Source organism: Choloepus didactylus, chromosome 5, assembly GCF_015220235.1.
Source record: "Choloepus didactylus isolate mChoDid1 chromosome 5, mChoDid1.pri, whole genome shotgun sequence".
Taxonomy (NCBI): Eukaryota; Metazoa; Chordata; class Mammalia; order Pilosa; family Megalonychidae; genus Choloepus; species Choloepus didactylus.
Genome location: NC_051311.1, coordinates 45,258,879 through 45,286,137, shown reverse-complemented (window position 1 = coordinate 45,286,137; position 27,259 = coordinate 45,258,879). Strand labels below are relative to the sequence as shown.

Here is a 27,259-nt window from a genome sequence, read left to right as displayed (position 1 = left end):
TTATATTTCAGAATTTTGCCATATATTCTTTTGTCTCTTTCACTAAACTACAGTAGTGGAGTAATGTCTTTTATTTGTGTATTTTTTAGTGCCTAGCACAGTGCCTGTCACAGGATAGGTGTGTCTGTTGTTGACTGTATACTATACAATAAATAGCAAAACAGAAAACAGCAGTTACAAAATAAATATTTGACGGGAGTGGTTAGGTAAAATTAAACATAGATAAAACCATAGAGGGAAGATTTCTATGGAGATCTAAAGAGGACATCAGGGCACTTGTAGAGGAGGAGGAAGAAGAAAACACAAAAGGAAAGGGGAAAGAAGAGATGAGGAGGAGAATGGGCACAGAAAAATTTCCCCTAGAAAGCTGGACAAACATTGGGAAAAGGATGCTTAGGAAAGGTATGTGTCCATACATATCCCATGTGAAAAAGAATCTGCTGCCCTGAAAGAGTAGAGCAGCTAAGTCAAAGAAAAAGATTGACAAAGCAAGGACACAATGTGAAGATAACAAGCATTTTGGTCAGGCACTGAGTGGCAGAATTTACTCTGAGAAGCAAGTTTAGGTGGAGCTGGGACAGAAGGAAATGGGTGTTAATAATTTGCCTTATGGAAGAGGAAGGGAAATGGGAAAGTTCAATGTGAAGGCCATTAACAGGTGTGAAATGTTAGACATTTCCACAATCTTAAGACATGGAGAGGTCCTTCTTTAGAGTATCAATGCAAGAGATCTACTCTATTTTTGGCAGCAATTTTCTTTCAAAGAAATATTGTGTACGTCCTTGAGCAAACTGCTTTACCTTTATGTCCCCATGATTATTAAACTGTAAAATAATCTCTAAGACTTTACACTAATATTTTATGGTTCTATGCTACTATATAATGTATACTAGATAGATAATATGTTAGATTCTATACTAGATTCTATGCCACTATATAATATATACTACCGTATAATATATATTAGAGAATATAAAATGTCAAGCAACAACAAAAATTATGTAAGAAGAGAATGCAGAGAAAGAATAAAGTAATACTCACTATTCTAAGAAAGGGATTAAAATTGGGTGATAAAAGATTATCAAAATGTGATAAATAAATAGATAAATCATGTTGTATGGAATTGGGAACTTCCTGCCTCCCCTTCCTATCACCCTGAGAATCAAATCTTTGATGTTATCTCTGATGGGACTGTAACAGACGTATGTATACGTGGGTGGACCCACCTATCCCTCAGCTCTCAGCAGCAACCATCCTGCATGCCAAATTTACATCATGAATATTCAGTTTCCTATCAGACTATTAACATATTTCTATTATATTTATGACCAGCATTACAAATATATAATGTATAAAATGACAGGACTTAACACAAATAAATAACTGAACTCATGAGGGAATTAAAAAAAAAAAAATGTAGCAGTAAAACATGACTAAGTCATAAGGAAAAAATATTTACAAATTTAGAAGCTTGTTCAAGTAAGATAAAAACCAACAGAAGTATGCTCTGTAACATCATTCTCAACTACATCAAATACTGGAATCCCGAATAGGAATCACTGAACAAGATTTGAGATAATGTAAAAGGAATGTCTTATTAACTCTTGGACATCTCATTTCTTGGTCATAAATCCTATTAACTTGTATTACAAACTGCCATAAAACTTGGAGATAAAAGATAATTTATGCTCAGTGTACAGAAGCTAATGTTTTTGTACTCCTGAGGAGCACGGAGCCAGAAAATGAGAAAGTATGTACAGTATGTGAAACCAGGGGCAATTCACACTTTGCATGGTTAGCATGATAAACATTACCCTGAGCATGAAACTGTCTTCAGTGGTTAACTAGTAATTGACATAAGTGATGTTTCATGTCTAAAATGTCCCCCATTTATTGCATAAAATCTCTTGCTCATAAAAGATCATGGAATCTTATTAGGAACATATTTTGAAAGTAAAATAGAGATACTTACTTTTAAGGGAAGATTGTTATGCATCCTATTTTTTTTAATTTTCAAAAATAGCATATTGAATATTGCTTTGAAGTAAATGCAACAGTGAAGTTTTCACTCGTAATGACATTTTAACCCGTAGCAAGTGAAATTTATCAAAATACAATATAAAAAACATCATATGCTAAAAATCAACCAGATAAAAAATTCCAAATATTTTTCCATCTTTAAATAGATTATTTAACTGAATTACAACACTGTTAACCCAAAACAGATACAGAGGGAAGTGAGCAGATGGGGAAGAATCAAAACTGTAAGTACTACAGTATAATCAAAGGCAAAAAAGAAGGAAATACACACCACTTTTTAAAAAATGTTACCAAACGGTTAATTTTCAAACTGAAATTTACAAATCATCCTTATAAAATTTGCTTATTTAGTAAAACTCTGTTCCAAGCACTACAACAATTAATGAAAATAATAAGCATGCAACTTATGAATAGTAAAAACTAAAGATTTCCTTTTAAGTACTTAAAATCAAATCTAATTTCTGATTATAATGACAACACTCAAAATACATACATATGAGAATTCCATTTGAAATATTTGCCAAAACTTGGTGTTTCCTCGAGGATATTGAGAATTCTCAAAATTATCATTCACATCCAGCTGCTCAAAATGCAAAACTACTGAATTTACTTCTTATTTAGTTTAACTGAAAGTTACAATTTTTCTGGGCTCGATAAAATGATAGGAAAAGAGAAATCTTTGAGGGAAGTAGCCTAAAGTAGGCTCAAGTGAGAAACAAGATTGAAAGACATAAGCGTAGCTAAGGTTTACTCTTAGTTGATACAAATGTTAGAAGTTTTGTGAAAGCAAAGTGCTTACAGTATGTTTATTCTTTACTTACTGGTTGGAGCAGGTAGATGAGAGATTTATCTTGAATTATTATAATTGGCAAGGGAGTGATATCAATCGCCTGAAACAGGGTGTTCACAGATGCCATAATCTGGTCAAAACGTCCACCAAGTCCTCCCAGTGTCACAATCATATCAACCTAAGCAAGGCAAAGAAATCTGTGAGTCACCTATTTAATGAATTTTAAATAATCGAAGAGTATAAAACACCTAAAGAGTTTTTTTATTCAGTTTTGAGATATATTTACATACCATACAATCATCCTAAGAGTACAATCAATTGTTCACAGTACCATCATATAGTTGTGCATTCATCACCACAATCAATTTTTGAACATTTTCATTACTCCAAAAAATTTTTTTAAAATAAAAATTAAAGTAAAAAAGAACACTGAAAACATCCCATCTCCTCCATTCCCCTCTAGTATTCATTTAATTTTGTGCCCCAGTTTTCTACTCATCTGTCCATAACTGGATAAAGGGAGTATGAGCCACAAGGTTTTCACAATCAACGGTCACACCATGTAAGCTATGTAGTTATATAATCATCTTTGAGAATCAAGGCTGCTGGATTGCAGTTAGACATTTTCAGGTATATCCTTCTAGCTATTCCAATACACTAACAACTAAAAAGGGGTATCTATGTAACGGAAAAGAATAACTTCCAGAATGTCCTTTCAACTCCATTTGAAATCTCTCAGCCACTGAAACTTTATTTTGTTTCATTTTTCTTCCCCATTTTGGTCAAGAAGGCTTTCTCAATCCCACAATGCTGGGTCCAGGCTCATCCCCAAGAGTCATATTCCACATTGCCAGGGAGATTTACACCCCTGGGAAGGGAGGGCAGCAAGTCCACCACTGGGTTGGTTTAGAGAGAGAGGCCACATCTGAGCAACAAAAGAAGTTCTTTGGTTGTGACTCTAAAGCACAATTATCAGTAGGCTCAGCCTCTCCTTTAAAGTGACAAGACTGAGGGATTGACCTTCTAAATTGGTAGCCCCCAATGCTTGTGAGAATATCAGGAATTCCCCAGGTGGGGAAGCTTAATATTTATAAATTTTAACCCAGTCCCTCAAGGGTGCTTCGCAAGTACACTTTTATTCCCTTCCAAAATTACTTTGGGATGTACTGAGGCTTCACACTAACCTGTACAAACAAACCAGATCTCACTCCATATTCAAAGTTCAGGTAATTATGGTGTTTGAATAAACTTACCATACAAGTTAAATTATATAGTGTGCTACAGAAAATACAGATTTTGCACAAAATAAACATCTCTTCCTTTTGAATTGAATTGAATTGAGATTCAATTTTCATAGTTCACATATTATAGTTCGTCTGTATTAGTGAGGCGTTACAAGGTTTGTCTTTTTGTTTCCGGCTTATTTCACTCAAAATAGTCCTCAAGCTCCATTCACCTAGTTGCATGACTCACAACTTCATTCCTTCTTGCAGCTGCTCAATATTGTATTGTATTCATACACCACAGTTCACCATTCCGTTTATCAGCCAATGTACCCTTAGGCCACCTCCTCCATTGGAAACCATGAATATTGCAACCATAAAACACCAGTGTGCAAATGTCCATTCGTTTATCCTTGCTCTCAGTTCTTCCAAATATGCCCAATCATAGGGTTGCAGGACCTTATGGCAACCCCGTACTTAGCTTCTTGTGTAACCACCACACTGCCCTCCAGATGGGCTGCACCATTCTACTTTCCCACTAACAGTGTACAGGTATATCCCTCTCTCCATATTTTCTCCAGCACTTGTATTCCTCTGTTTATTTTTTCCCCTGCAACTTTACTGAGACATATTCATATACCATACAATTATCTAGTGTACAATTGTTCACAGTATCATCATATATGTTGAATACATATAGTCTGTGCATTCCTCACCAAAATCAGTCCTTGAACACACTCATTACTCCAAATAAATAAATAATAAATAAATAAATAAAATAAAATAAAAATAAGAAATAAGAAATAAAAGAAAAAATAAAATAAAATAAAAAGGTCAGACAAGAGCACCACCACCAAGAATCCCATATCCCTCACTTATATCCCTCTCTATAGACATTTAGCTTTGATACCAATGCCAAACAATTGCCTTTATTATAATTAATGGAAGCATATTACAATATTACTGTTAACTACAGCCTCTAGTTAGCATTGATTGTATTTTTTCCCTAATACCATCCCATTTTAACACCTTGCAAAGTTGACATTCATTTATTCTCCCTCATATAAAAACATTCTTGTATTTGTACATTTAATCACCATCATCGATTACTCTGGGTTTCACTAAGTTATACAGTTCCAGTCTTCATCTTCTATCTTTCCTTCTGGTGTCATATGTGTCCCTAGCCTTCTACTTTCAACTGTACTCAGTCATCTCTGTTCAGTGTACTTAAAATATTGTGCTACTATCACACAGTATTGTGCTAGCCATTTCTGGATCTATACAATTAATCCTGTTGAACATTCTACACTCCTTCAGCATCAAATGCCCAGTGTGGGAGATCAAGAAATGTAAATGGCTTCTAGTCATGTTTAGAAGGCCTTATTAGGAAGGCCATTCCAGACCAGTGGGAAAGGCCAAGAAATTATATGTGTTGCATTAAAATACATTAAAGAAGTTACATATGAAATATACAGTAGAGAAAGTTTTAAGGCTCTATTAAAAAGCACATGGCAGGTTCCTATCTATATAATTCTAAATTCACTTCAGAAGCAAGGCCTATGCAGATTCTGGAATTCCTTTCTTAGGTTTTCAATTTTTCATTACTATACTGTAAGCCTTGAGGGATCCCATAACCTTTAAGGCTGAAATTTAATCCCCATCTGATATCATGATGAATAAGCAGTATATTTTAAAATGTAATCTGTGTAATCTGAATTCAGATATTCCTCTTTCCTAATGTGTTTCAAAATATTTTGATTGTACTCTTCATATTGGCAATTACATACATTCACCAAATATGCACAGGGGAAGGTACATTGTAGGTTAAGAAGAAAGGCTTGCACCATATTATGTTGTACTCTGTGAAGCTAGATGTTAGCATGCTACTTGCTGTTATGGAACAGGATACTGACCATAGAATGCTAAGTAGAATTGTTAGTGGGAAAATAAGAGGGTCATGGAAGCATAAAGTACTTACAGGTACTAAGAGAGAAAGGTAGAAAGATGAGCTAGGCTCATCAATTAAGGCAAAGAAGAATGTATTTTTACGTATATATTTTTCTAGCCCTAATTTCCTAATTAACTACCACTGAAAATACATTGATCTGATACATACATCCCTGTGATTATTGGTAACATCATTCCAGTCAAGACTGAATCATTTCTTAAAATCAATTCTTAAAAATAGATGCTATTTTCGTTGTGGACAATAATCATAATTATGGATGTAGGTACTATCATATCCAATACATCTTGCTAAAGATTCACAGAATAAATAGGAAAAATTTTACAAGGTAGTAATTTCAGGAAGTTCTATTATTTGGGCATTAGTCTTACAGATATCCTCAAGATATAGGTTCTTACACCATCGCCAGTATCTGCATCTTCACAGTGCTGGAATTCAGAAATAAAATAATCCACTTCACGTAAGGTCAGAGTATATTCTGCAGAAAGGCACCACACCAGCCAAATCTATAATACTATGCATTGATGAGAAATTTTACCTAGCAAGTGAGCTATCAAACTGACATTCCTTGTAAGCAGATCAACCTAACCCCTGCTCAGGGGCCTATATAAAAAGTATGCTTCTTTGGCAGGGATGGATTAGGTTGCCACAGTCTCTAAGGTAGTAAGCTTTTTATATCCATAGCAATATCTCCTGAGTCACTTCAAAGCACTGGGTTTATCTATTTTCTCTTGTTACACAGCATTATAAAAAAGATCACTGGTTTCTGAGAAGGGGAAAAGAGATGTGAATTCCTCTTTTGAATGTTTCTCCAAAACAATCTAGGAAAGTGTGTGCTTGTTCACTTGGTGTCCAGAAATCCTTTTTCTTCTCTTTGTTCTCTTATATTATACTGAGCTGGCAAAGCATCTGTACCAGAAGCTGAATGTATAGTTACTTCGGCACTCCACAGAGACAATGTTGGTTATATACTACAAAGCAAGGTGCAGTGTGAGTATACATATATACATAGCTGAATGTATATGTACGTGTGTGTGTGTATAATATATGTTTATCATGTTACTCTCAAGAATTTCATATAAAGTATCCATTTAAGCTTACAACATTCCTTTGAGGTATATGAGGCACAGGAAAGAAGGTAGACAAATTTGTCATAAAAATCTTACAATGCCTCAGTTAGACAGCAATGTTGGAATTGTAAGGTATTGCTTTCATACTTCAAGAAAGTTGGCAAGATTTATTCTTGTCAAGTTCACAATGGGAATAACTTATGAGAAAATTTAGCTCTCAATTTTGCAAGTAAGTTAGAACTTGGAAAAGAAGCCAGTTGTAGAAGACATAAAACACCGATTAATGAAATGAAAAATACGTGCATGGTATATCAAGTGGGTTAAAAAAAGAAGGTATTACAGTTCACATAGAAAGATTACAATCTGTACAATTTGTATTTACCCTTCCTCTAGTCTGCAAAACGAAGAAATGTGAAGGTACATACGATAAAATATTGGGTATCTCTACTTAGTGTCCAAATCAGTAGTTTAAAGAATTTTATCCATCATGATTATTATAACATCAATAACAATGAGTAAGCCATGATAAATTTGATCTCATTAAAATGATTATCACTATCTTGGTGGGTGAAGGGATTGGGAGGGGATCAAAGAAAGGACAGAGAAGGGTCTTCAAAGATAATATTCTTTTTCCTAATTGAAATTTTATAAATATTCTTTTGTGTTTACTCAATATTTAATAAAACAATTTAAAAATTCATAAGATAAAATTGATTAATAATCTCTTCCACGTTTTAAACTTTACTTCCTAGGTTTTCAAGATCTAGATTTATCTTTTCCATCGTATCACTGGCTATTGTTGAGTCTCTTCCTATCTTTCCAAAATATTATCAGAATAAGCTGTAAACATCATTTTTAAGTCTATTTTACATGCATTCCAAGACCTTAACATTACAAATGTTAGGAGAAATGACTCTTAAACAGAGTGAAGACAATAGACATAATGCCCAAATCAGTAAAGTTCAGTGATAATGGGACAAGAGCTAAATCCTGCCAAGTTAAAAGAGGCAATTAATAATGTTTATTGCTATTTGATAAAACAAGGTTTGCTAAAACAGGGCCCTTCCATATTTATAAATATTTTTTCATTCAGTAAATATTTGAATGTCAGGTACTGTTTACATGCTTGGGATACAGATGTATTTCAAATGTATAAAAACATAATTTTCTACATCCTTGGTAATAATAACACTTTTCATCATCAAATACATTCACATCATACCTGTAGGGCTTTTTCTTTTATCTTCTTTTGCAGCACTTGGAGGCACTTGGTAAAGTCAGTGTTATCTTGATCAGGTGTTGAAATCAGCTCACAACCCTATTATTGAAGTTAAAAAAAAAACAAAAAGTAAGAATAAGTAATGATTTCAGCCTTACAAACAAGATCAAGAGCCATGAGAGTAAAGTTAAGGAATCAACAGACATAACCTATTATGCCCATATTATGTCCCTATCATTAGAATCATTATCATTATCTTTTTTGTCTCACATAACAGGACTTCTCTGTAATGGTATTAGAATGTTAAAATAATGGGCTGATTATCAGAATAATTTTACCCAAGAAAAGTGGAAATCATACCAGATTAATGGTGTTTAAAAATCACGGATGCAAAGACATTCACGATTAACATAAGGACTTTGGTATAAGTATTATAAATTATATTTACGGTGAAATTACCTGAAATTAAAATGAAACTATTTCTAAAGAAGTTTCAAGTACTTTAAGCAGACATCATAAGCATACTTACATTAATGGAAATACTAATATTAATACTGATCAAATGATAAAACTTTAAATTTAAGAAAAATCAAGTTAGCTATACTATAAAATTCCTCTACCACTGCCCCACCCCATCCCCATCCCTTGTGAAAAGAAGCATGAAGACTTATGTCTGTGTAAATATGTCTCTTGGATTATCTTTTTGACGTAATGAAGCGAATTTATCAGTTCCTTTCCTCTTCTACAACAGATATTTTACCTCATGAAAAACAGTGAAATATATTTATGAACATAAATATATTTATGAACATAAATCTACAAAAAAGCTTGCTGGCAATAGTGAAATTAAGATTGCAAACCATATTTTTAAAATGATGCCTTTTCCTCTAATGTCTTAGAGGCAAAGGTATGTAAAACCAGAGCACAATGGGAGTTCAAACTTCTTAATTCAGGAATAAAACAATTCTTGGTCTTTGACAAACAGCTGAGTAAGGGAAACCTAAACATAATACACTATATAAAGTTGCCATTCAAAGATTTTTCAAGGATACAAAATATCTGTACTGCCTCTTAAATTATTTTAAGAATCATTCTCAGTAGATTTGCAAGTTCTTCTACTTCAAGATTTCTCTAAAGGTGTCAAGATCAAATTGTGCTTCATTCATTTATGACTGTCTTACAATGTGGTGACCAATGAAAAAATTAATTGCCAATCATTCAGAAATAGATTATTCTTTAAAAGATGTGTATGCCATCTTCACAAGATCGTTGACATATACTTTCCTGACCCTAAAAGAACATTGAAATTTACAATAATTGCCAAGCAAGGGCTTAAAGAACTTGATGTGTTTCAGGCTAACACCACAAAAAAGAAAGGAAGATATGAGCATATGCCAGATCATAGAGGAATATTCTCATTTATTTATTAACTCAGTAATTCAACAGATATTAGCTAACTTGTTTGCCCATCAGTGACTATTATCTTTGAGGTATTATCTTTGAGGTTATAATGGTTTATCTTTATTTAAGATCTTATATCTCATAGCAGATACATATTGTGCCAGTTTGAATGTATTATGTCCCCCCAAACGCCATTATCTTTGATGTAATCTTGTGTGGGCAGATGTATCGGTGTTGATTAGATTGTAATTCTTTGAGTGCTTCCGCAGAGATGTGCCCCACCCAACTGCGGGTGATGACTCTGATTGGATAATTTCCATGGAGGTGTTCCATGGATAGAAAAGGCCTGAATGGGTGGGTCTAAATTAAATCACTGGAGCCATATAAATAGAGCTGACAAACAGAAGGAACTCAGTGCAGCTAACAGTGACATTTGAAGAGGAGCTACAGCCAAGAGGGACACTTTGAAGAACACATTGGAACTGAGAGAGGAGCTTCAGCTTACAGAGACATTTTGGAGATGGCCTTTGAAAGCAGACTTTTGCTCCGGAGAAGCTAAGAGAGGATAAATGCCCCAAGAGCAACTAAGAGTGACATTCTTGAGGAGCTGAAGCCTAGAGAGGAACATCCTGGGAAAAAGCCATTTTGAAACCAGAACTTGGAGCAGATGCCAGCCACGTGCCTTCCTAGCTAACAGGTTTTTCGAATGCCATTGGCCATCTTCCAGTGAAGGTACCCTATTGTTGATGCATTACCTAGGACACTTTATGGCCTTAAGACTGTAACTGTGTAAACAAATAATCCCCCTTTTATAAAAGTGAATCCATTTCTCGTGTTTTGCATTCCAGCAGCATTAGCAAACTAGAATACATATACATAGCTATCACAGAATATATACATATATATATGTATATATATGTGTGTGTGTGTATATATATATATATCAAGTTTAAGAGTGAATATTACCCAAAGATTCGCATCCTATTCTGGGGGAAGTTGGTGTATTTACAGTTGTACATAGGACAGCTGAGTATTGTTAGATTAAGTATGGTTTAAGGACATGTGTATGGGTATCACGTTGACAAGGGATGGACTGTGATGGTTAAGCTCATGCGACAACTTGGCCAAGTTGTGGTGTCCAGCTGTCTGATCAAGGAAGCACTGGCCTGACTGCTACTGTGAGGATATTTTGGGGGTTTAATTCATTAGTACTTTGATTGCATCTATGGCTGATTATATCTACAACCAACTGAGGAGTTTGCCTTCAACAATGAGAGAAGTCCCATTCAATCAGTTGAAGGCCTTAAAAGGAGAAGTGATGATTTCAGCAGTCAGAAGAGAGACTTTCCATCTCTACTTCATCCAACCAGCTTCTCCTAGAGAATTCTCAAAAAGGGTCATCAGAGTTCCCAGCTTGCAGACTGCAGTATAGAATTTGGACTTGCCCATCCCACAGTCACATAAGACAATTCTGATAAAAATCTCATAATTTTACAATATTATATATTTACATTATGTATATCTTCTGTCGTTTCTATTTCCCTAGAAAACTCTAAGTAATACAAAGTAAAATAATATATTTAAATAATGGAAAGGACAAGACAACCATTATTTGCTGGAAAACCAAAAATAATTAGCTTAAAAACAATGTGAATTAGAAAGAGTTCAGTAGACTTTCCACACAATTGTTTTTCTAAATATCAGCATTAGTCTATTCAAAAATGATGAAGAAAATCGATATAATCCACAATACAAAAACCAAGAACAACTAAGGTTAAATAAATAAGAAATATGTATGAAGAAAACCATGATGCTTTTACCATGGAATATAAGATATTTAAGTAGATAGATAACTATTCGTATTTTCCAGATAGAAAATCTTTGATGCTATAATCCTCTCTTCATTTTCCTGTAAAATCAATACAATCCTAATAAAAATCTGCAAGGGATCTATTGGGGGGGGGGGGAGGAGACATTAAGTAACGTTTTAGATATTAGTACCCAGTTTGTCTTGGGGAATTTACTCCTCTCTTTCTCAATTTGAGACCCAGTTTCGAAGGTGTCTTAACTTAAAGACAATCAGTGTAGCTCATCTACTTCTCCACTGCAAATGATTTAGAGATGAACAACATATCACACTTCAGACAATGAGAGCACAAGAATTGCTGGTATATAAACATGAACTACTGGAAGAGACTTCTACTCTGCAACATAATGATGTGTTGAGATGTCAGCCACTTCACAACACAAGAAGACAGCCTAGAACTGCCCTGGATCCACAGTTTGCAGGCCATACAGCTTCTGATCAACCTACAGAATTCTGCCTGAGTAGCAATGAAAGCAGCCATGGACAATAAATGAGTGAATGGGAATGGCTGTACTGCAATAAAACTGAAATTCTGAATTTTGTATACTTTTCATTTGTCACGAAACATTCTTCTTTTAATTCTTTCCAACCATTTAAAAATCTAAAAACCATTCTAAGCTTACCAGTAGCACAAAAACAGGCAGTGTCAGTGCTTAATGCCAACTAATAGAAATTAATACAGGGCAATGGGTGCCAATAATCAACCTAATTTGCAAAGACCAATGAAAAAGCCTTCAGATTGTCATTCTTGATTACTTAATATACTGGTTGACAGTAAATTAGCTAATAGAGGTTCATGAGCTTTTATTTTTAAAACACATAAACCAATTAGGTTATATTATGCTGATTCCTCTAAAACTCTTTAATGGGAAAGAAATCCTTAGGAAAAAATCATAACAACACATCAACTGTCATTTCATACATATATCCAGAGAAACAGAGCCTCATAAAACAAGAGGCAAGGAGTTAGTCCAGGGAAAGCATTCCCAAACTTGCTATTAGATTATTCAGTTTTGTTTAAATCATTTATATTGCCTGTCTATTTACCTAACACAAAAAGTAATTGTGCAAATTATTCCACAAAGATTTCATAGTGCTCTGAGACCTCTATGTAACTTTATGGACTGGGATTATAAGGTGCTATTTCCCCCTAGGTAAAATGCCCAATCAAATGTGAAAATTTTGAGCCACTTGCATATAGCCTCTCAACCAGCATAGTTAAGCACAATGAGGTTTCCATTATGTTTATGTAGTTAATAAAATCTAAGAAAATTTTTTCAATAAACGAAGACTTTTATAAGAAAACATAAACTAATTATCTGAAAAATCAGATAATCTTAAGGATATTTTGATATATTTTCCTCACTAAATTATTAATAGCATTCATAAGAACATTTTAGCACACTGCATTATATGAGACATTAAACATTTTACATGAGTTATGTTCTTGAATCCCCATAACTTTATAAGGTTGTTATAATCACCCCAGTTTAGGATATCACTCAGCTAATAAGAATTCTCTTTGTGATCTGAAGCTTATACTCTTAACCTACCAACTTTATACTCAAGCCTGCTTAAACTGTGTTTTTATTTTTTTTAAGTTTTTTGGTGGCTTTAAGCAGAAAATGCCTTTATAATTTATACCAAACCTTTATTTAACTTGTTTTTTCTAGCTTTAAATACCTGAAAATCTTTTGGCTTTTAAGTAGACATCACCCCTGACTGATTTCTTGCTGCTTTTTTATTTATTTTTTTTTTAATTTTTTATTCATTTTATTGAGATATGTTCACATACCATGCAGTCATACAAAACAAAGTGTACATTCAATTGTTCATAGTACCACCACATAGCTGTGCATTCATCACCAAAATCAATCCCTTACACCTTCATTACCACATACACAAAAATAACAAGAATAAAAATTAAAGTGAAAAAGAGCAATTAGAGTAAAAAAAAAAACTGGGTGCCTTTTGTTTATTTGTTTGTTTTTTCCTTCCCCCATTTTTCTACTCATCCATCCACAAACTAGACAAAGGGGAGCATGGTCCATATGGCTTTCCAAATCACACTGTCACCCCTCATAAGCTATATTTTTATACAATTGTCTTCAAGATTCATGGGTTCTGGGTTGTAGTTTGATAGTTTCAGGTATTTACTGCTAGCTACTCCAATTCACTAGAACCTAAAAAGGGTTGTCTATATTGTGCATAAGAGTGCCCACCAGAGTGACCTCTCGGCTCCTTTTGGAATCTCTCTGCCACTGGAGCTTATTTCATTTCCTTTCACATCCCCCTTTTGGTCAGGAAGATGTTCTCTGTCCCACGATGCCAGGTCTAGATTCCTCCTTGGGAATCATATTCCATGTTGCCAAGGGAGATTCACTCCCCTGGGTGTCAGATCCCATGTAAGGGGGAGGGCAGTGATTTCACCTGCCAAGTTGGCTTAGCTGAGCAACAAAGAGGCATTCGGGAGCAGGCTCTTAGGCAGTTATAGGGAGGCCTAGCCTCTCCTTTGCAGCAACAGTCTTCCCACGGGCAAGTCCTGTGGTAGAGGGCTCAACCCATTAAGCCACCAGTCTCCTATGTCTGTGAGCACATCAGCAAACATAGAAGTGGGGAAGCCCATTACCCTTGCATTCTCCACCCGCTCCTCAAGGGAGCTCAGCATATTTTTTTCATTGTTTTTTTTTTTTTTTAAAATCAACTATCTATAAAAAAAAAATTAAAAAAAAACATACAATAAAAAAACATTTCAAACAAACCATAACAAGGGAGTAAGAAAAAGACAACTAACCTAAGATAACTACTTTAATTCCAACATGTTCCTACTCTACCCCAAGAAAATAACCTAATATAGCAACATTTCTGTAAACTTGTTCCTACTATACCCATCAGAAATTAACAGACCATAGTCATTCCTGGGCATCTCCAGAATGTTAAATTTACCCATGATAGCTTATCTGTTCTTATTGGGTAATCATTCCCCCTTCCTTGATTGCTCTCTATCACTAGTTCTCCTACATTCTACATTATAAGCCATTTGTTTTACATTTTTCAATGTTCACATTAGTGGTAGCATATAATATTTTTCTTTCTGTGCTCAGCTTATTTCGCTCAGCATTATGTCTTCCAGGTTCATCCATGTTGTCATGTTTCATGACATTGTTCCGTCTTACAGCTGTGTAGTATTCCATCATGTGTATATACCACATTTTATTTATCCACTCATCTGTTGAAGGACATTTGGGTTGTTTCCATCTCGTGGCAATTGTGAATAATGCTGCTATGAACACTGGAGTGCAGATATCTGTTCGTGTCACTGCTTTCAGATCTTCCGGGTATATACTGAGAAGTGCAATCACTGGATTGAAGGGTAACTCTGTATCTAGTTGTCTAAGGAACAGCCAGACTGACTTCCAGAGTGGCTGAACCATTTACAGTCCCAACAACAATGGATAAGAGTTCCAATTTCTCCACATCCTCTCCAGCATTTGTAGTTTCCTGTTTGTTTAATGGCAGCCATTGTAATTGGTGTGAGATGGTATCTCATTGTGGTCTTAATTTGCATCTCTCTAATAACTAGGGAAGCTGAACATTTTTTCATGTGTTTCTTGGTCATTTGTATTTCCTTTTCAGAGAACTGTCTTTTCATATCTTTTGCCCATTTTATAATTGGGCTGGCTGTACTACTGTCATTGACTTGTAGGATTTCTCTATATATGCAAGATATCAAGTCTTTTGTCAGATACATGGTTTCCAAAAATTTTTTCCCATTGAGTTGGTTGCCGCTTCACCTTTTTGACAAATTCCTTTGAGGTGCAGAAACTTCTAAGCTTGAGGAGTTCCCATTTATCTATTTTTTCCTTTTGTTGCTTGTGCTTTGGGTGTAAAGTCTAGGAAGTGGCCGCCTAATACAAGGTCTTGAAGATGTTTCCCTACATTATCTTCTAGGAGTTTTATGGTACTGCCTTTTATATTGAGATCTCTGATCCACTTTGAGTTAATCTTTGTGTAGGGTGTGAGGTAGGGGTCCTCTTTCATTCTTTTGGATATGGATATCCACCTCTCCCAGCCCCATTTGTTGAAAAGACTGTTATGTCCCAGTTCAGTGGCTTTGGGGGTCTTATCAAAGATCAGTCAGCAGTGGATCTGGGGGTCTATTTCCTAATTCTCAATTCGATTCCATTGATCAATATGTCTGTCTTTGTGCCAGTACCATGCTGTTTTGACAACTGTGGCTTTATAATAAGCTTCAAAGTCGAGGAGTGTAAGTCCTCCAACTTCATTTTTCTTTTTTAGAGTGTCTTTAGCAATTCGAGGCATCTTCCCTTTCCAAATAAATTTGACTACTAGCGTTTCCAAGTTTGCAAGGTAGGTTGCTGGAATTTTGATTGGGATTGCATTGATTCTGTAGATGAGTTTGGGTAAAATTGACATCTTAATGACATTTAGCCTTCCTATCCATGAACATGGAATATTTTTCCATCTTTTAAGTTCCCCTTCTATTCCTTTACTCAGTAGAGTTATGTAGTTTTCTTTGTATAGGTCTTTCACATCTTTGGTTAAGTTTATTCCTAGGTACTTGATTTTTTTTTAGTTGCTATTGAAAATGGTATCTTTTTCTTGAGTATCTCTTCAATTTGTTCATTTCTAGCATACAGAAATATTACTGACTTATGTGCATTAATCTTGTATCCCACTACTTTGCTAAATTTGTTTATTAGCTCTAGTAGCTGTATCGTAGGTTTCTCAGGGTTTTCCAGATATAAGATCATATCATCTGCAAACAATGACAGTTTTACTTCTTCTTTTCCAATTTGGATGCCTTTTATTTCTTTGTCTTGCCGGATTGCCCTGGCTAGCACTTCCAGCACAATGTTGAATAACAGTGGTGACAGCGGGCATCCTTGTCTTGTTCCTGATCTTAGAGGGAAGGCTTTCAGTCTCTCACCATTGAGTACTATGCTGGCTGTGGGTTTTTCATATATGCTCTTGATCATATTGAGGAAGTTTCCTTCAATTCCTACCTTTAGAAGTGTTTTTATCATAAAGGGATGTTGGAATTTGTCGAATGCTTTTGCTTTTTCAGCATCTATTGAGATGATCATTTGATTTTTCTCTTTTGATTTGTTAATGTGTTGCAATACATTGATTGATTTTATTATGTTGAACCATCCTTGCATGTCTGGAATGAACCCCACTTGGTCATGGTGTATGATTTTTTTAATGTGTCTTTGGATTCGATTTGCAAATATTTTGCTGAGAATTTTTGCATCTATATTCATTAGAGAGATAGGCCTGTAGGTTTCCTTTTTTGTAGCATCTTTGCCTGGTTTTGGTATTAGATTGATGTTAGCTTCATAAAATGAGTTAGGTAGTATTCCATTTTCTTCAGTGTTTTGAAGGAGTTTAAATAAGATTGGTATCAGTTCTTTTTGGAAAGTTTGGTAGAATTCCCCTGTGAAGACATCTGGCCCTGGTCATTTATTTGTGGGAAGTTTTTTGATGACTGATTGGATCTCTTTGCTTGTGATTGGTTGGTTGAGGTCTTCTGTTTCTTCTCTGGTCAATGTAGGTTGCTCCTGTGTTTCCAGGGAATTGTCCATTTCCTCTACATTATCCGGTTTGTTGCCATACAGTTGTTCATAGTATCCTCTTATAATTTTTTTAAATTTCTTCAGGATCTGCAGTAATATCACCTTTCTCATTTATTAGTTTGTTTATATGGGTCTTCTCTCTTTCTGATTTTTGTCAGTCTAGCTAGGGGCTTGTCAATCTTGTTGATCTTCTCAAAGAACCAACTTTTGGTGTTATTTATTGTTTTTTTGTTCTCTATGTCATTTATTTCTGCTTTAATCCTTGTTATTTCTTTTCTTCTACTTGGTTTAGGATTGGTTTGCTGTTCATTTTCTAGCTTCTTCAGTTGATCCATTAGTTCTTTGATTTTGGCTCTTTCTTCCTTTTTAATATATGCGTTTAGTGCTATAAATTTCCCCCTCAGTACTGCTTTTGCTGCATCCCATAGGTTTTGGTATGTTGTCTTTTCATTATCATTTGTCTCTATATATTTAGCAATTTCTCTTGCTACTTCTTCTTTAACCCACTGATTGTTTAGGAGTGTGTTGTTTAACCTCCAGGTATTTGTGAATTTTGGAAGTCTCTGATAGTTATTGACTTCTAATTGTATTCCCCTGTGGTCAGAGAATGTGCTTTGGATAATTTCAATTTTTTGAAATTTATTGAGGCTTGTTTTATGTCCCCGCATATGATCTATTCTGGAGAAAGTTCTATGAACACTAGAGAAGAATGTGTATCCTGGTGATTTGGGATGTAATGTTCTATATATGTCTGTTAAATACAATTCATTTATCAAATTGTTTAGGTTTTCATCTCCTTATTGGTATTCTGTCTGGTTGATCTATCTATAGAGAGAGTGATGTGTTGAAGTCTCTCACATTTATTGTGGGAACATCAATTGTTTTCTTTGGTTTTGCCAGTGTTTGTCTCATGTATTCTGTGGCACCTTGACTGGGTGCATAAACATTTATGATTACTATTTCTTCTTGTTGAATTGCCCCTTTTATTAGTGTGCAGTGGCCTTCTTTGTCTCTCATAACATCCTTGCATTTAAAGTATATTTTATCTGAGATTAATATTGCTACTCCTGCTTTCTTTTGGCTGTAGCTTCCATGAAATATTTTTTTCCACCCTTTCACTTTCAATTTCTTTGTGTCCCTGTGTCTAAGATGAGTCTCTTGTATGCAGCACATTGAAGGTTCATTTTTTTTTGATCCATTCTGCCAATCTATATCTTTTAAGTGGGGAGTTTAATCCATTTACATTCAACATTACTACTATGAAGGCATTTCTTGAATCAGCCATCTTATCCTTTGGTTTATGTTTGTCAGATATACTTTTTCCCTCTCTCTCTTACTGTCCTTTAACGTACCCATACTGAATCCCTTTAGTACTGAACCTTTCTCCATGTCTCTCTCTCCTTTCTTTGTTTCTCTGTTGGTAGGGCTACCTTTAGTATCTCAAGTAGGGCAGGTTTCTTGCTAGCAAATTCTCTCAGCATTTGTTTGTCTGTAAAAAATTTAAGCTCTCCCTCAAATTTGAAGCCTCCAGGGTGGCTGCTGAGTAGTCACTACTTAGTCTTATGCTGTTTCTTTTGTATGTGGTGAATTGCTTTTCTCTTGCTGCTTTCAGAACTTGCTCCTTGTCTTCCGTATTTGACAGTGTGATCAGAATATGTCTTGGAGTGGGTTTATTTGGATTTATTCTATTTGGAGTTCACTGGGCATTTATGATTTGTATATTTATGGTGTTTAGAAGATTTGGGAAATTTTCCACAACAATTTCTTTGAATAATCTTCCTAGACCTTTACCCTTCTCTTCTCCTTCTGGAACACCAATGAGTCTTATATTTGGATGTTTTATATTATCTATCATATCCTTGAGATCTGTTGTGATTTTTTCGACTTTTTTCCCCATTCTTTCTTTTGTTATTTCGTTTTCCGTTCTGTCATCCTCCAGGTCACTGATTCACTGCTCAGCTTCCTCTAGTCTTGTACTATGAGTATCCAGAGTCTTCTTAATTTGGTCAACAGTTTCTTTTATTTCCATAAGATCATCTATTTTTTTTTTTTTATTTATATACTCTTGCAATTTCTTCTTTATGCTCTTCTAGGGTCTTTCTCCTGTCCTTTATATCCTGTGCCTTGCTCTTCTTCATGTCCTTTATATCCTGTGCCATGGTCTCATCGTTCATCTTTAGTGCTTTGATTAATTGCTCCAAGTACTGTATCTCCTCTGATCTTTTGATTTGGGTGCTTGGGCTTGGATTATCCATATAGTCTGGATTTTTCATATGCTTTAAAATTTTCTGTTGTTTTTGGCCTCTTGGCATTTGCTTGACTTGATTGGGTTCTTTTAGGATTTGTAGACCAATTAAAACCCTTATCTCTAATTTGTCAGATCTACAGCTTCATGGAGTACACTTTCTCTAACTAATCAGCAGGTGGCGTCCACGAGCCACCTATTCCCCTCAAGTCAGTTCTCCCCGACTTTGTCTTTGTGTTGAGTGAGGGTGTGAGTCTTGTGCGGTCCAACTGGTGCACCAAGCTTGCGTCTGTAGTTGGTGTTGCTTGCCCTGTATATGGGACGTGTGTGTGAGTGGTTAGGGAGCGGGGGTGGCTTTAATAATCAAATCTCCCTGGTGCTGCTGGAGATTTAAAGCTGTTACAATAGTCTAATCCTTCAGTTCAGTCTTGGCACAGTTTGTCTCTGCCACTGGCTGACCCCAAGTCCTTGGCATTGGCATATGGTTCCTGGGACTTGCAAGTGGGTCCCTGTTCCAAGCCATGCACCGCTAGGTCCTCTGTTGAGGGATGACTGTGCTACGTCACAGGTGAATGCTGTCCCCCAGGGTGGTTCTGGGCTGCAGGGCTGTGTAGGGGCGTTCCTAGTCTGCTGAAAAGACGGCTGAATGGGATGTGTTCATTTCCCCCTTTTTACACAGCTCTGCCTTCCCAACTCTGGGACAATTAGCTGAGGGTGCGAGAAAGGCTATTGTCCACGCCCAATATTGTGATGTGTGCGTGTGTTGTTGGAAACACTTCCCGTCACACTGGGTTGTTTGGGGCAGCTCTGGGCTGCGGAGCTGGTGCCGGGCAGGAACATTCCCTGCCCACCAGCAAGATGGGTGTAAGGGGACGCCCCCCTTTTCTTGGGAAGTTGTGGTGTTTAGCGAATTTTCTCAGCCACTGGACTTACTGCCTTGTGTCTCAGAGCTCTCTTAGCTCTGCTCTTGTCTGGGCCCAAACTACAAGTCTTTGAGGCTTTCTGTAATGGGTTTCTCAGAGTAATTGTTTTAGAAAAAGATAAAAAAAAAAAAAAAGAAGGAAGGGCCCTCCTTGCAAATCTAATGGGCTGTTGAAATGCTAAGAGACAAGGAGATTAGGGCCATTAAGGAATGATCAAGGGAGCTGAGAAATGGGCTCTTCAGACAAAGAAAGTTGCCTTCTGAATTTGCATATGAGCCTGACTCTGCCTGAGCCCTGCCCTTTTCCGTTCTGTGTTCATCAGAACTCCAAAAACTCTCCGCTTTTATTTTTGGGTTTTCCTTGCTGTTTTTGCTATCTCTATCTCCTCTCTGCCAGGCTGACTGCTCCTGGATTCTCCGGTGTCTGATCTCAGTCTATCTATGTTTGGAGTTTGGATCAGTAGAGTGAGTTTCACATAAGAGCCGCAACTGCAGTTCTCCCTCCTTGTTCCCACCACTGACGGCCCCTCCTCTCACGGGACTGAGCCTGGCAGGGAGGGACACAGGTCCCCTGGCCACGAAAACTTACAGATTTTGCTGATTTCAGCTGTTCCACATGTTCATGAGTGTTGTATGAAGTATGCCCAAAGTCAGATGGCTCTGCAACGTCTGGTCCACACAGTTCCTGGCTTTCTACCTACTGCCCTGGAGGAGTAACAAAAACCTACACTTCACCAATCTGCCATCTTGCCCCCATCTCTTGCTGCTTTCATGGTAGTCAAAGGCTTACCAAATCTCATGGCTCTCACAGCATCTGAAAATGGGCAATGGATGCTTAGCTATCCCTCTCTTCCTTTTTTCCTGCTTTCCCAAATCATTATATCATTATATTTATGACATAGATCACTTTTTCTTTTGCTATTAAAATACTATTACGATTGCTATCTCTCGGCAAAAATCTGTTTATTTCTAATTACTTTCTTAACAGAAATAATAGAATAGAATAGTATTCTAGAAATGAAATTACTGTGAAAAAAAGAACATTTTTAAGATCCTTAATGTATGTTGCCAGAATGCTTCCTAGGAAATCTGTAAAATGTTTATTTCCACTATCAGTGTGAGTTTCTTTCTTTTAAAATATGAGCAACCATGGGAAAGACAATTCACCCCTAATTTCTTTCTGTGAATTAATTTAATTGATGTACTTACTTAACATCAAATAGAAATCATTATTCTTATGGGAAAGATGACTTCTGATGGAGAGAAAAGAAAGGGAAAGTGTGAAGCAGAGATGGGAAGGAAAAGGAAGTAAGAAGACGCGAAAGATTGTTTTCAGGTTGTCTCTAATAGCATGGAGTACTGTTATTTATCCCTTCATCTCGTATGCATGCAAGAGAAGATATCACTTAAAAATATTAGGGGAGGTGGGGGATATGCAGGATATTTAGGCAAGTTTTTAAAAGATGATGTTCTTCTAATCACTCATTAAACTGAATTGACTGGAACTCTGTAATTAGAAACTCCCTGCCAGATTAAGGGCACAGCAGGGGCAGAGCAAAATGACATATTACTCTGAGTGATCAAAGATACAGATGTAATATCAACCCAAATCTCTTCTCAAATGTGCTAAGAAGAGGAACCTTCCATGATATAGGTATTAAGTGTCTTTTTACCCTATAGAGATATAAGCACAATGTAACCATTTCCTTTTTCGTTATCAGTGTATAAAGTATCCTGTAGTAGATCACTCATTCAATTTTATTCACTAGTTTTCCCCAAACATTTCTACTTTTCAATCATCAAATGTTATTTTAATCATCTAATGACAAGCTACAAGTAATGATTTCTTCAGCAAGAATGTCACATGATTTAAACCCTTTGGAACTCACAACTTGCCTAATATAAACTGGCATTCTCTTTTCTAGTTTTCTGAATTGTGTAAAAGTAACAAAGAGATGACTTTTAACCTTGTAGCAAATTTCCATTCAATGCAAACAGAAAGACATACTCTTATCTAGTGTAATTGTCAATGCCCTGTGTGTTGTAAAATAAGCTTTCTTTTCAATATGGCATTGAATGAAAACTATAATGTTTAAAACAAGACAGTCACCACTTCTGTTAATGGAAGTCAAACATCTTTTCAGAATGTCATAGAGTTAGGCCTGAGAGCTGGTGGCTGGGAATTTGAAGGGTAAGCAGTATCCTACACTGATAGCAAAGCCATGAGTACAACTTTATGCTGAGTCCTAAAGGTCCTCTAGTGTATCACTGACACTGGGTTTGGTCTTGGGAACCCGAGGCACAAAGAAGTATAGAGAATTTTTTCACAATTAGGATGCTTGAATAAGCTTCCATTTTACAACTTTCCTGTATATACCTAGAACCACTTTCCCACCTCCATCTGTGTGTCCTTCCTTTTCAACAACTATGATTATGCCCAGGAAAGAATTAGGCTCTCTACCAAGTCTCTACAGTAAGGCAAGCAAGGGGAAGATGTAAGAGTATTGAAGGTAGTTACGGTGGGATTTGTTGCTCAATTACTTAGAAATAGAAAAAGAAAGTTAAATATTCACACAGAGAAAGGAAGCCACAGATTTTCTTCAGCATGTGGGCCTGGTTCTCATTTTCCTTTGAGGAAACTCCCTGCATTAAACAAGAGGATTACAGTTAAAAAACAGCATGGATTCTGGGATCACATTACGTGTGTTTAAATCCCACTTCAACTATTTCCTAGCTGTGTAACCTTGGGCCAGATACTCAATCTCTCTGTGCCTAAATTTCTTAATGTGTTTGATGGATAAGTTCATGCGTCAGCTTGGCCAGGTCATGGTATACAGCTGTTGGTCAAGGATGCACTGGCCTGATTGTTACCGTGAGGATATTTCATGGATTTAAATAATTAGTAAGTTGATTACATCTAAAATGAAATGAGGTTATTGCCTTCAACAATGAAAGAAGTTTCATCCAATCAACTGAAGGTCTTAAAAGGAGAACTTATGAGAAGGAAAAATTTCTATATCTACATCTGTATTTCCATATCAAAATATTTCCAAATCATAGCTATATTTACCATCTTGTCTAGAATATAACCTTGTTTTAACTGCAACACTTTCTAGATGTCAACATGCCCATTAATGACAAAAAAGGAAGATATTCTTATGCTTAAACGCTACCCATACCTTTGCTAATTTTCTATTACCAAATGCCTTTTCTTCTTCAATGATGTACCCTGGCTCAATCCTACCAATTGCATATAGATTTTAGGTAGTTTATAATTTTTCCAAGTTTGTAGGTTTTGATCATTCTTGGTCTGGCCCAAGAGTTTGCATCCCACCCCCACTTTGATGCCCCAGAATTGGAGGTTGGGTTTTTTGGCATCTTGAAAATGTGAGAAGTGGAGTGTTTGGTTATCATATTGATGGTGTTACTGGCATTAAGTTCTGTGGAAGCTACACATCCCCTGTAAGGAACAAATGTCTTGTCCAATAGGTCAAAGGTATTGAGAAAGAGTTGCAGTGACTGAGTCCTAGTTTTAACAAAGTAGATTTTTGAGAAAGCACGGATATTTAATGTAGATCTCTGGCTAGCCATACCATTTTATTCAAGTCATTTAAGCTTTCCAGGCCCCAGCCTGCTCATCTTAAAGACAGAAATTAGATTGAATAATGTTTTGTTTTTAATTATATTTTAAAGAATACTTTACATTTTTAATATATTTACAATATTTTTTAAATCTTCTACATACCTACATTACAAAAAAACTTATTATTCTGTGATCTTCTTAAGGCATTAACTAAATACTGCTACTAATTTCAGGAAACTGCAACTTATGTGGGCATGATCAATGGAATAATTCAGAAGACTGGCATGGGTGATTTGAGCCTTTAATGAAGACAGTTTAGTTACTGTTTGACCCAGAAAAAGAAAATTAGAAAAGAAAATGTCAAAGGGGAAAATCTGTAAGAGACAGTCATCATTCTGTGTTGATACTGGTGAACCAAGCAGGGAAGAACTGAGACAAATAGGAAAAAGGGTAAAAGAGGGTGCAAAAAGATTTTACAGCTATCATCATCTCTGTGGATGGAAGTAATTTAGGCATTCCACACCCATGTGCACTAGGGAAGTAGATTATAGGTAGTTGGGCTATCAGTATGTATAATCAATCTTTGTTGCATTTATATTTTTAATACTGAAATACAGCTATTGCCATGGAAAAATACATTTGCTAAAGTTACAAGTCTTGTTCTACTTCACTTAGAATTTCTTAACGTCGGGATGGATTCAATAGTAGGTCATCATGTCCCTAAAATATACAGTTTTCAAACTGCTGCTAAGTAACTGAAGGTATAAATTGTATATCTTTTTTCTTACCCTATACAGCATATGGAATTAAGTGGTGGACCAGAGCTTGCTCCCCACTTGTCCAAACCCAAAGCAATAAATAATTAGAGGCTACAGACAGAGACTAGTGATCAGGTTTGGGGTCAGTTATGAATATAAAGACTTAAAAATAGAGAAATTGCTAGTATCTATGTTTCCTTCTTCCTTCTTACATCATAAAAAAGACTGCCACTTCTGTCTCGGGCTGGCTCTCACACATACCTTTTTTTTTCTTCTTTCTATCTCTCTCCTCTCCCAGAGAAGCAAGCAGCCATGCCGTGAGCAACTTATGGAAAAGCACATGTGGGGAAGAACTGACACCTCCAAATAATAACCAATAAGAAACTGAGACGGCTAACCACCACATGAGTGACCTTGGAAGAGAACTGTCTAGTCCCAACGGGGCCTGAAAAGACCAAAGTCCCAGCTCGATAAGAATCTCATGAGAGTCCCTGAGTTAGCCAACACCTCCAGTTAATCTGCTCCCATATTCTTACCCTGAGAAACTGTGTGAGATAATAATTGTTTTTGTTTTAGAATAATTTGTTATACAGCAACAGGTAATACCAGGGATAAAAACTTGTAATAAAATATTCTATAAATCAAATAGATTGTATATTTAGTATTCTCAAAAAGTAAACAGGCAAACCAACTTAAAATTCTGTGCAGTTATATAGGTCTGGATTTTTCCTGAGTTAAAAACCTTTCTATCGAAAAAAAAAAAATCAACCCTTTTTCAATATGAATAAACGTTAACTATACAACCCACTTTATGACTTCAATAAGGCTTTAGCTTTTAAATTTCTTCTTCATTTTACTGTCTTCAATAGAGCTTCACCTTTAGCTTCACTGAAAACCCACACTAAGTGGGGGTGAAAAATAGTGAAATTGAAAGTGGGATAGTATCTTTTGATTTGTAAAAGACCAGTTTATAGACTGCTTACGTCTGAGATGATGGCTTATAAGAATTGTATGTAATTTTGCATTAACTTGTTGTCATTATTAAAACTTGCTTGCAGCTCACCCTGTGCTATACAAGGGCACATTAAGCTGTGCCCTCTAGGAACAAACTCAGTGAGTTCAACACTGATATCAATCAAAAACTGAACTTACTATAACCCTACTTAGAATTAGGAGATTCAACTAAATGAGCCTTTGTTATACAAGAAAAATTCATCAAAATATCAGGGATATTCATCAAATATCCCTGACCCCTAGTTTACTACATCCAGAAATAAAAAAGCTGGCTCCCCCCTTATCCTTGACTTGTTATTCCCTGTCCAGGGTTATTGGATTGGTATTTCTAGTTCAGGCAAGCCAGAAGCATTAAAGAGAGGAGGAGATAAGTCATATCTGGCCAGATCTTCAATTTGTTTCTTAGTTTGCTTGTCCCTGCTTCTCCCGCTGTTTCTCTGGCTCCCGAAAATTTGATTAATACCCATGCATTTGTAAAACTCTGCATTGTAAGCAAGACTGCGGTCCTTTCCTCCCAACAAGGTTGAGGTATGGAGATAATGAGAAGTGAGACTGTGGGGAATGAGCAGCAACATGCTAATGTTAAGGTAATTGAGCATGAATATCAAACACTGACTTGGGAACACTTTATTTGCTGACAGAAATGTGATCAGCTTCTGGGCAGATGGGATGTACATAGAACTACATTCACTACCTGGCCCAGAATTTTCATATGATAACAGTCCATTCTTTATAACCATGGTATCTTTGTTTCCCCACCTGAAATTATGGGATTTATTTTTCTTTTTTTCCTTCCTTCCTTCTTTCCTTTCTTCCTTTAAAAGAAGTTTCCTCTTTTTAAATTTATCTTATTTCTCCCAAAGTCTTATAAAGATTTTTAAATTTTGTGATTTCAGTTTTAAAATATAATTTCCTGGTATGAGTTCAGAATAGAATAGATCTTGAGGTTTTGGCTAAAAGAATTGCTGATGTTATAATTCTTGTTTTAAAAACTCTATTGTTACTCTATTGTTTGATAAGGCCCCCAAAGTCACTGAACTGGGTCATAATGGTCTTTTCAACAAATGGGGCTGGGACAGTTGGATATCCATATCCAAAAGAATGAAAGAGGACCCAAACCTCACACCCTACACAAAAATTAACTCAAAATGGACCAAAGATCTCAATATAAAAGAAAGTACCATAAAACTCCTAGAAGATAATGTAGGGAAACATCTTCAAGACCTTGTATTAGGCGGCCACTTCCTAGACTTTACACTCAAAGCACAAGCAACAAAAGGAAAAAATAGATAAATGGGAACTCCTCAAGCTTAGAAGCTTCTGTACCTCAAAGGAATTTCTCAAAAAGGTAAAGAGGCAGCCAACTCAATGGGAAAAAATTTTTGGAAACCATGTATCTGACAAAAGACTGATATCTTGCATACATAAAGAAATCCTACAACTCAATGACAATAGTACAGACAGCCCAATTATAAAATGGGTAAAAGATATGAAAAGACAGTTCTCTGAAGAGGAAATACAAATGGACAAGAAACACATGAAAAAATGTTCAGCTTCCCTAGCT

The 27,259-nt window shown here is 35.9% G+C and overlaps 1 protein-coding gene across 2 annotated transcripts in view; it reads right to left on the bottom strand.

The window, feature by feature from the left end:
- Positions 1-27,259, bottom strand: part of TPK1 (thiamin pyrophosphokinase 1) — a 254,862-nt gene that overhangs the window by 108,789 nt on the left and 118,814 nt on the right. For both annotated transcript variants that reach the window (XM_037835935.1, XM_037835936.1), the window contains exons 6-7: positions 8,312-8,407; positions 2,862-3,008 (exon numbers count right to left, since the gene is read on the bottom strand). In XM_037835935.1, the coding sequence (XP_037691863.1) occupies positions 2,862-3,008; positions 8,312-8,407 (243 nt within the window). The remainder of the gene's footprint in view (positions 1-2,861; positions 3,009-8,311; positions 8,408-27,259) is intronic.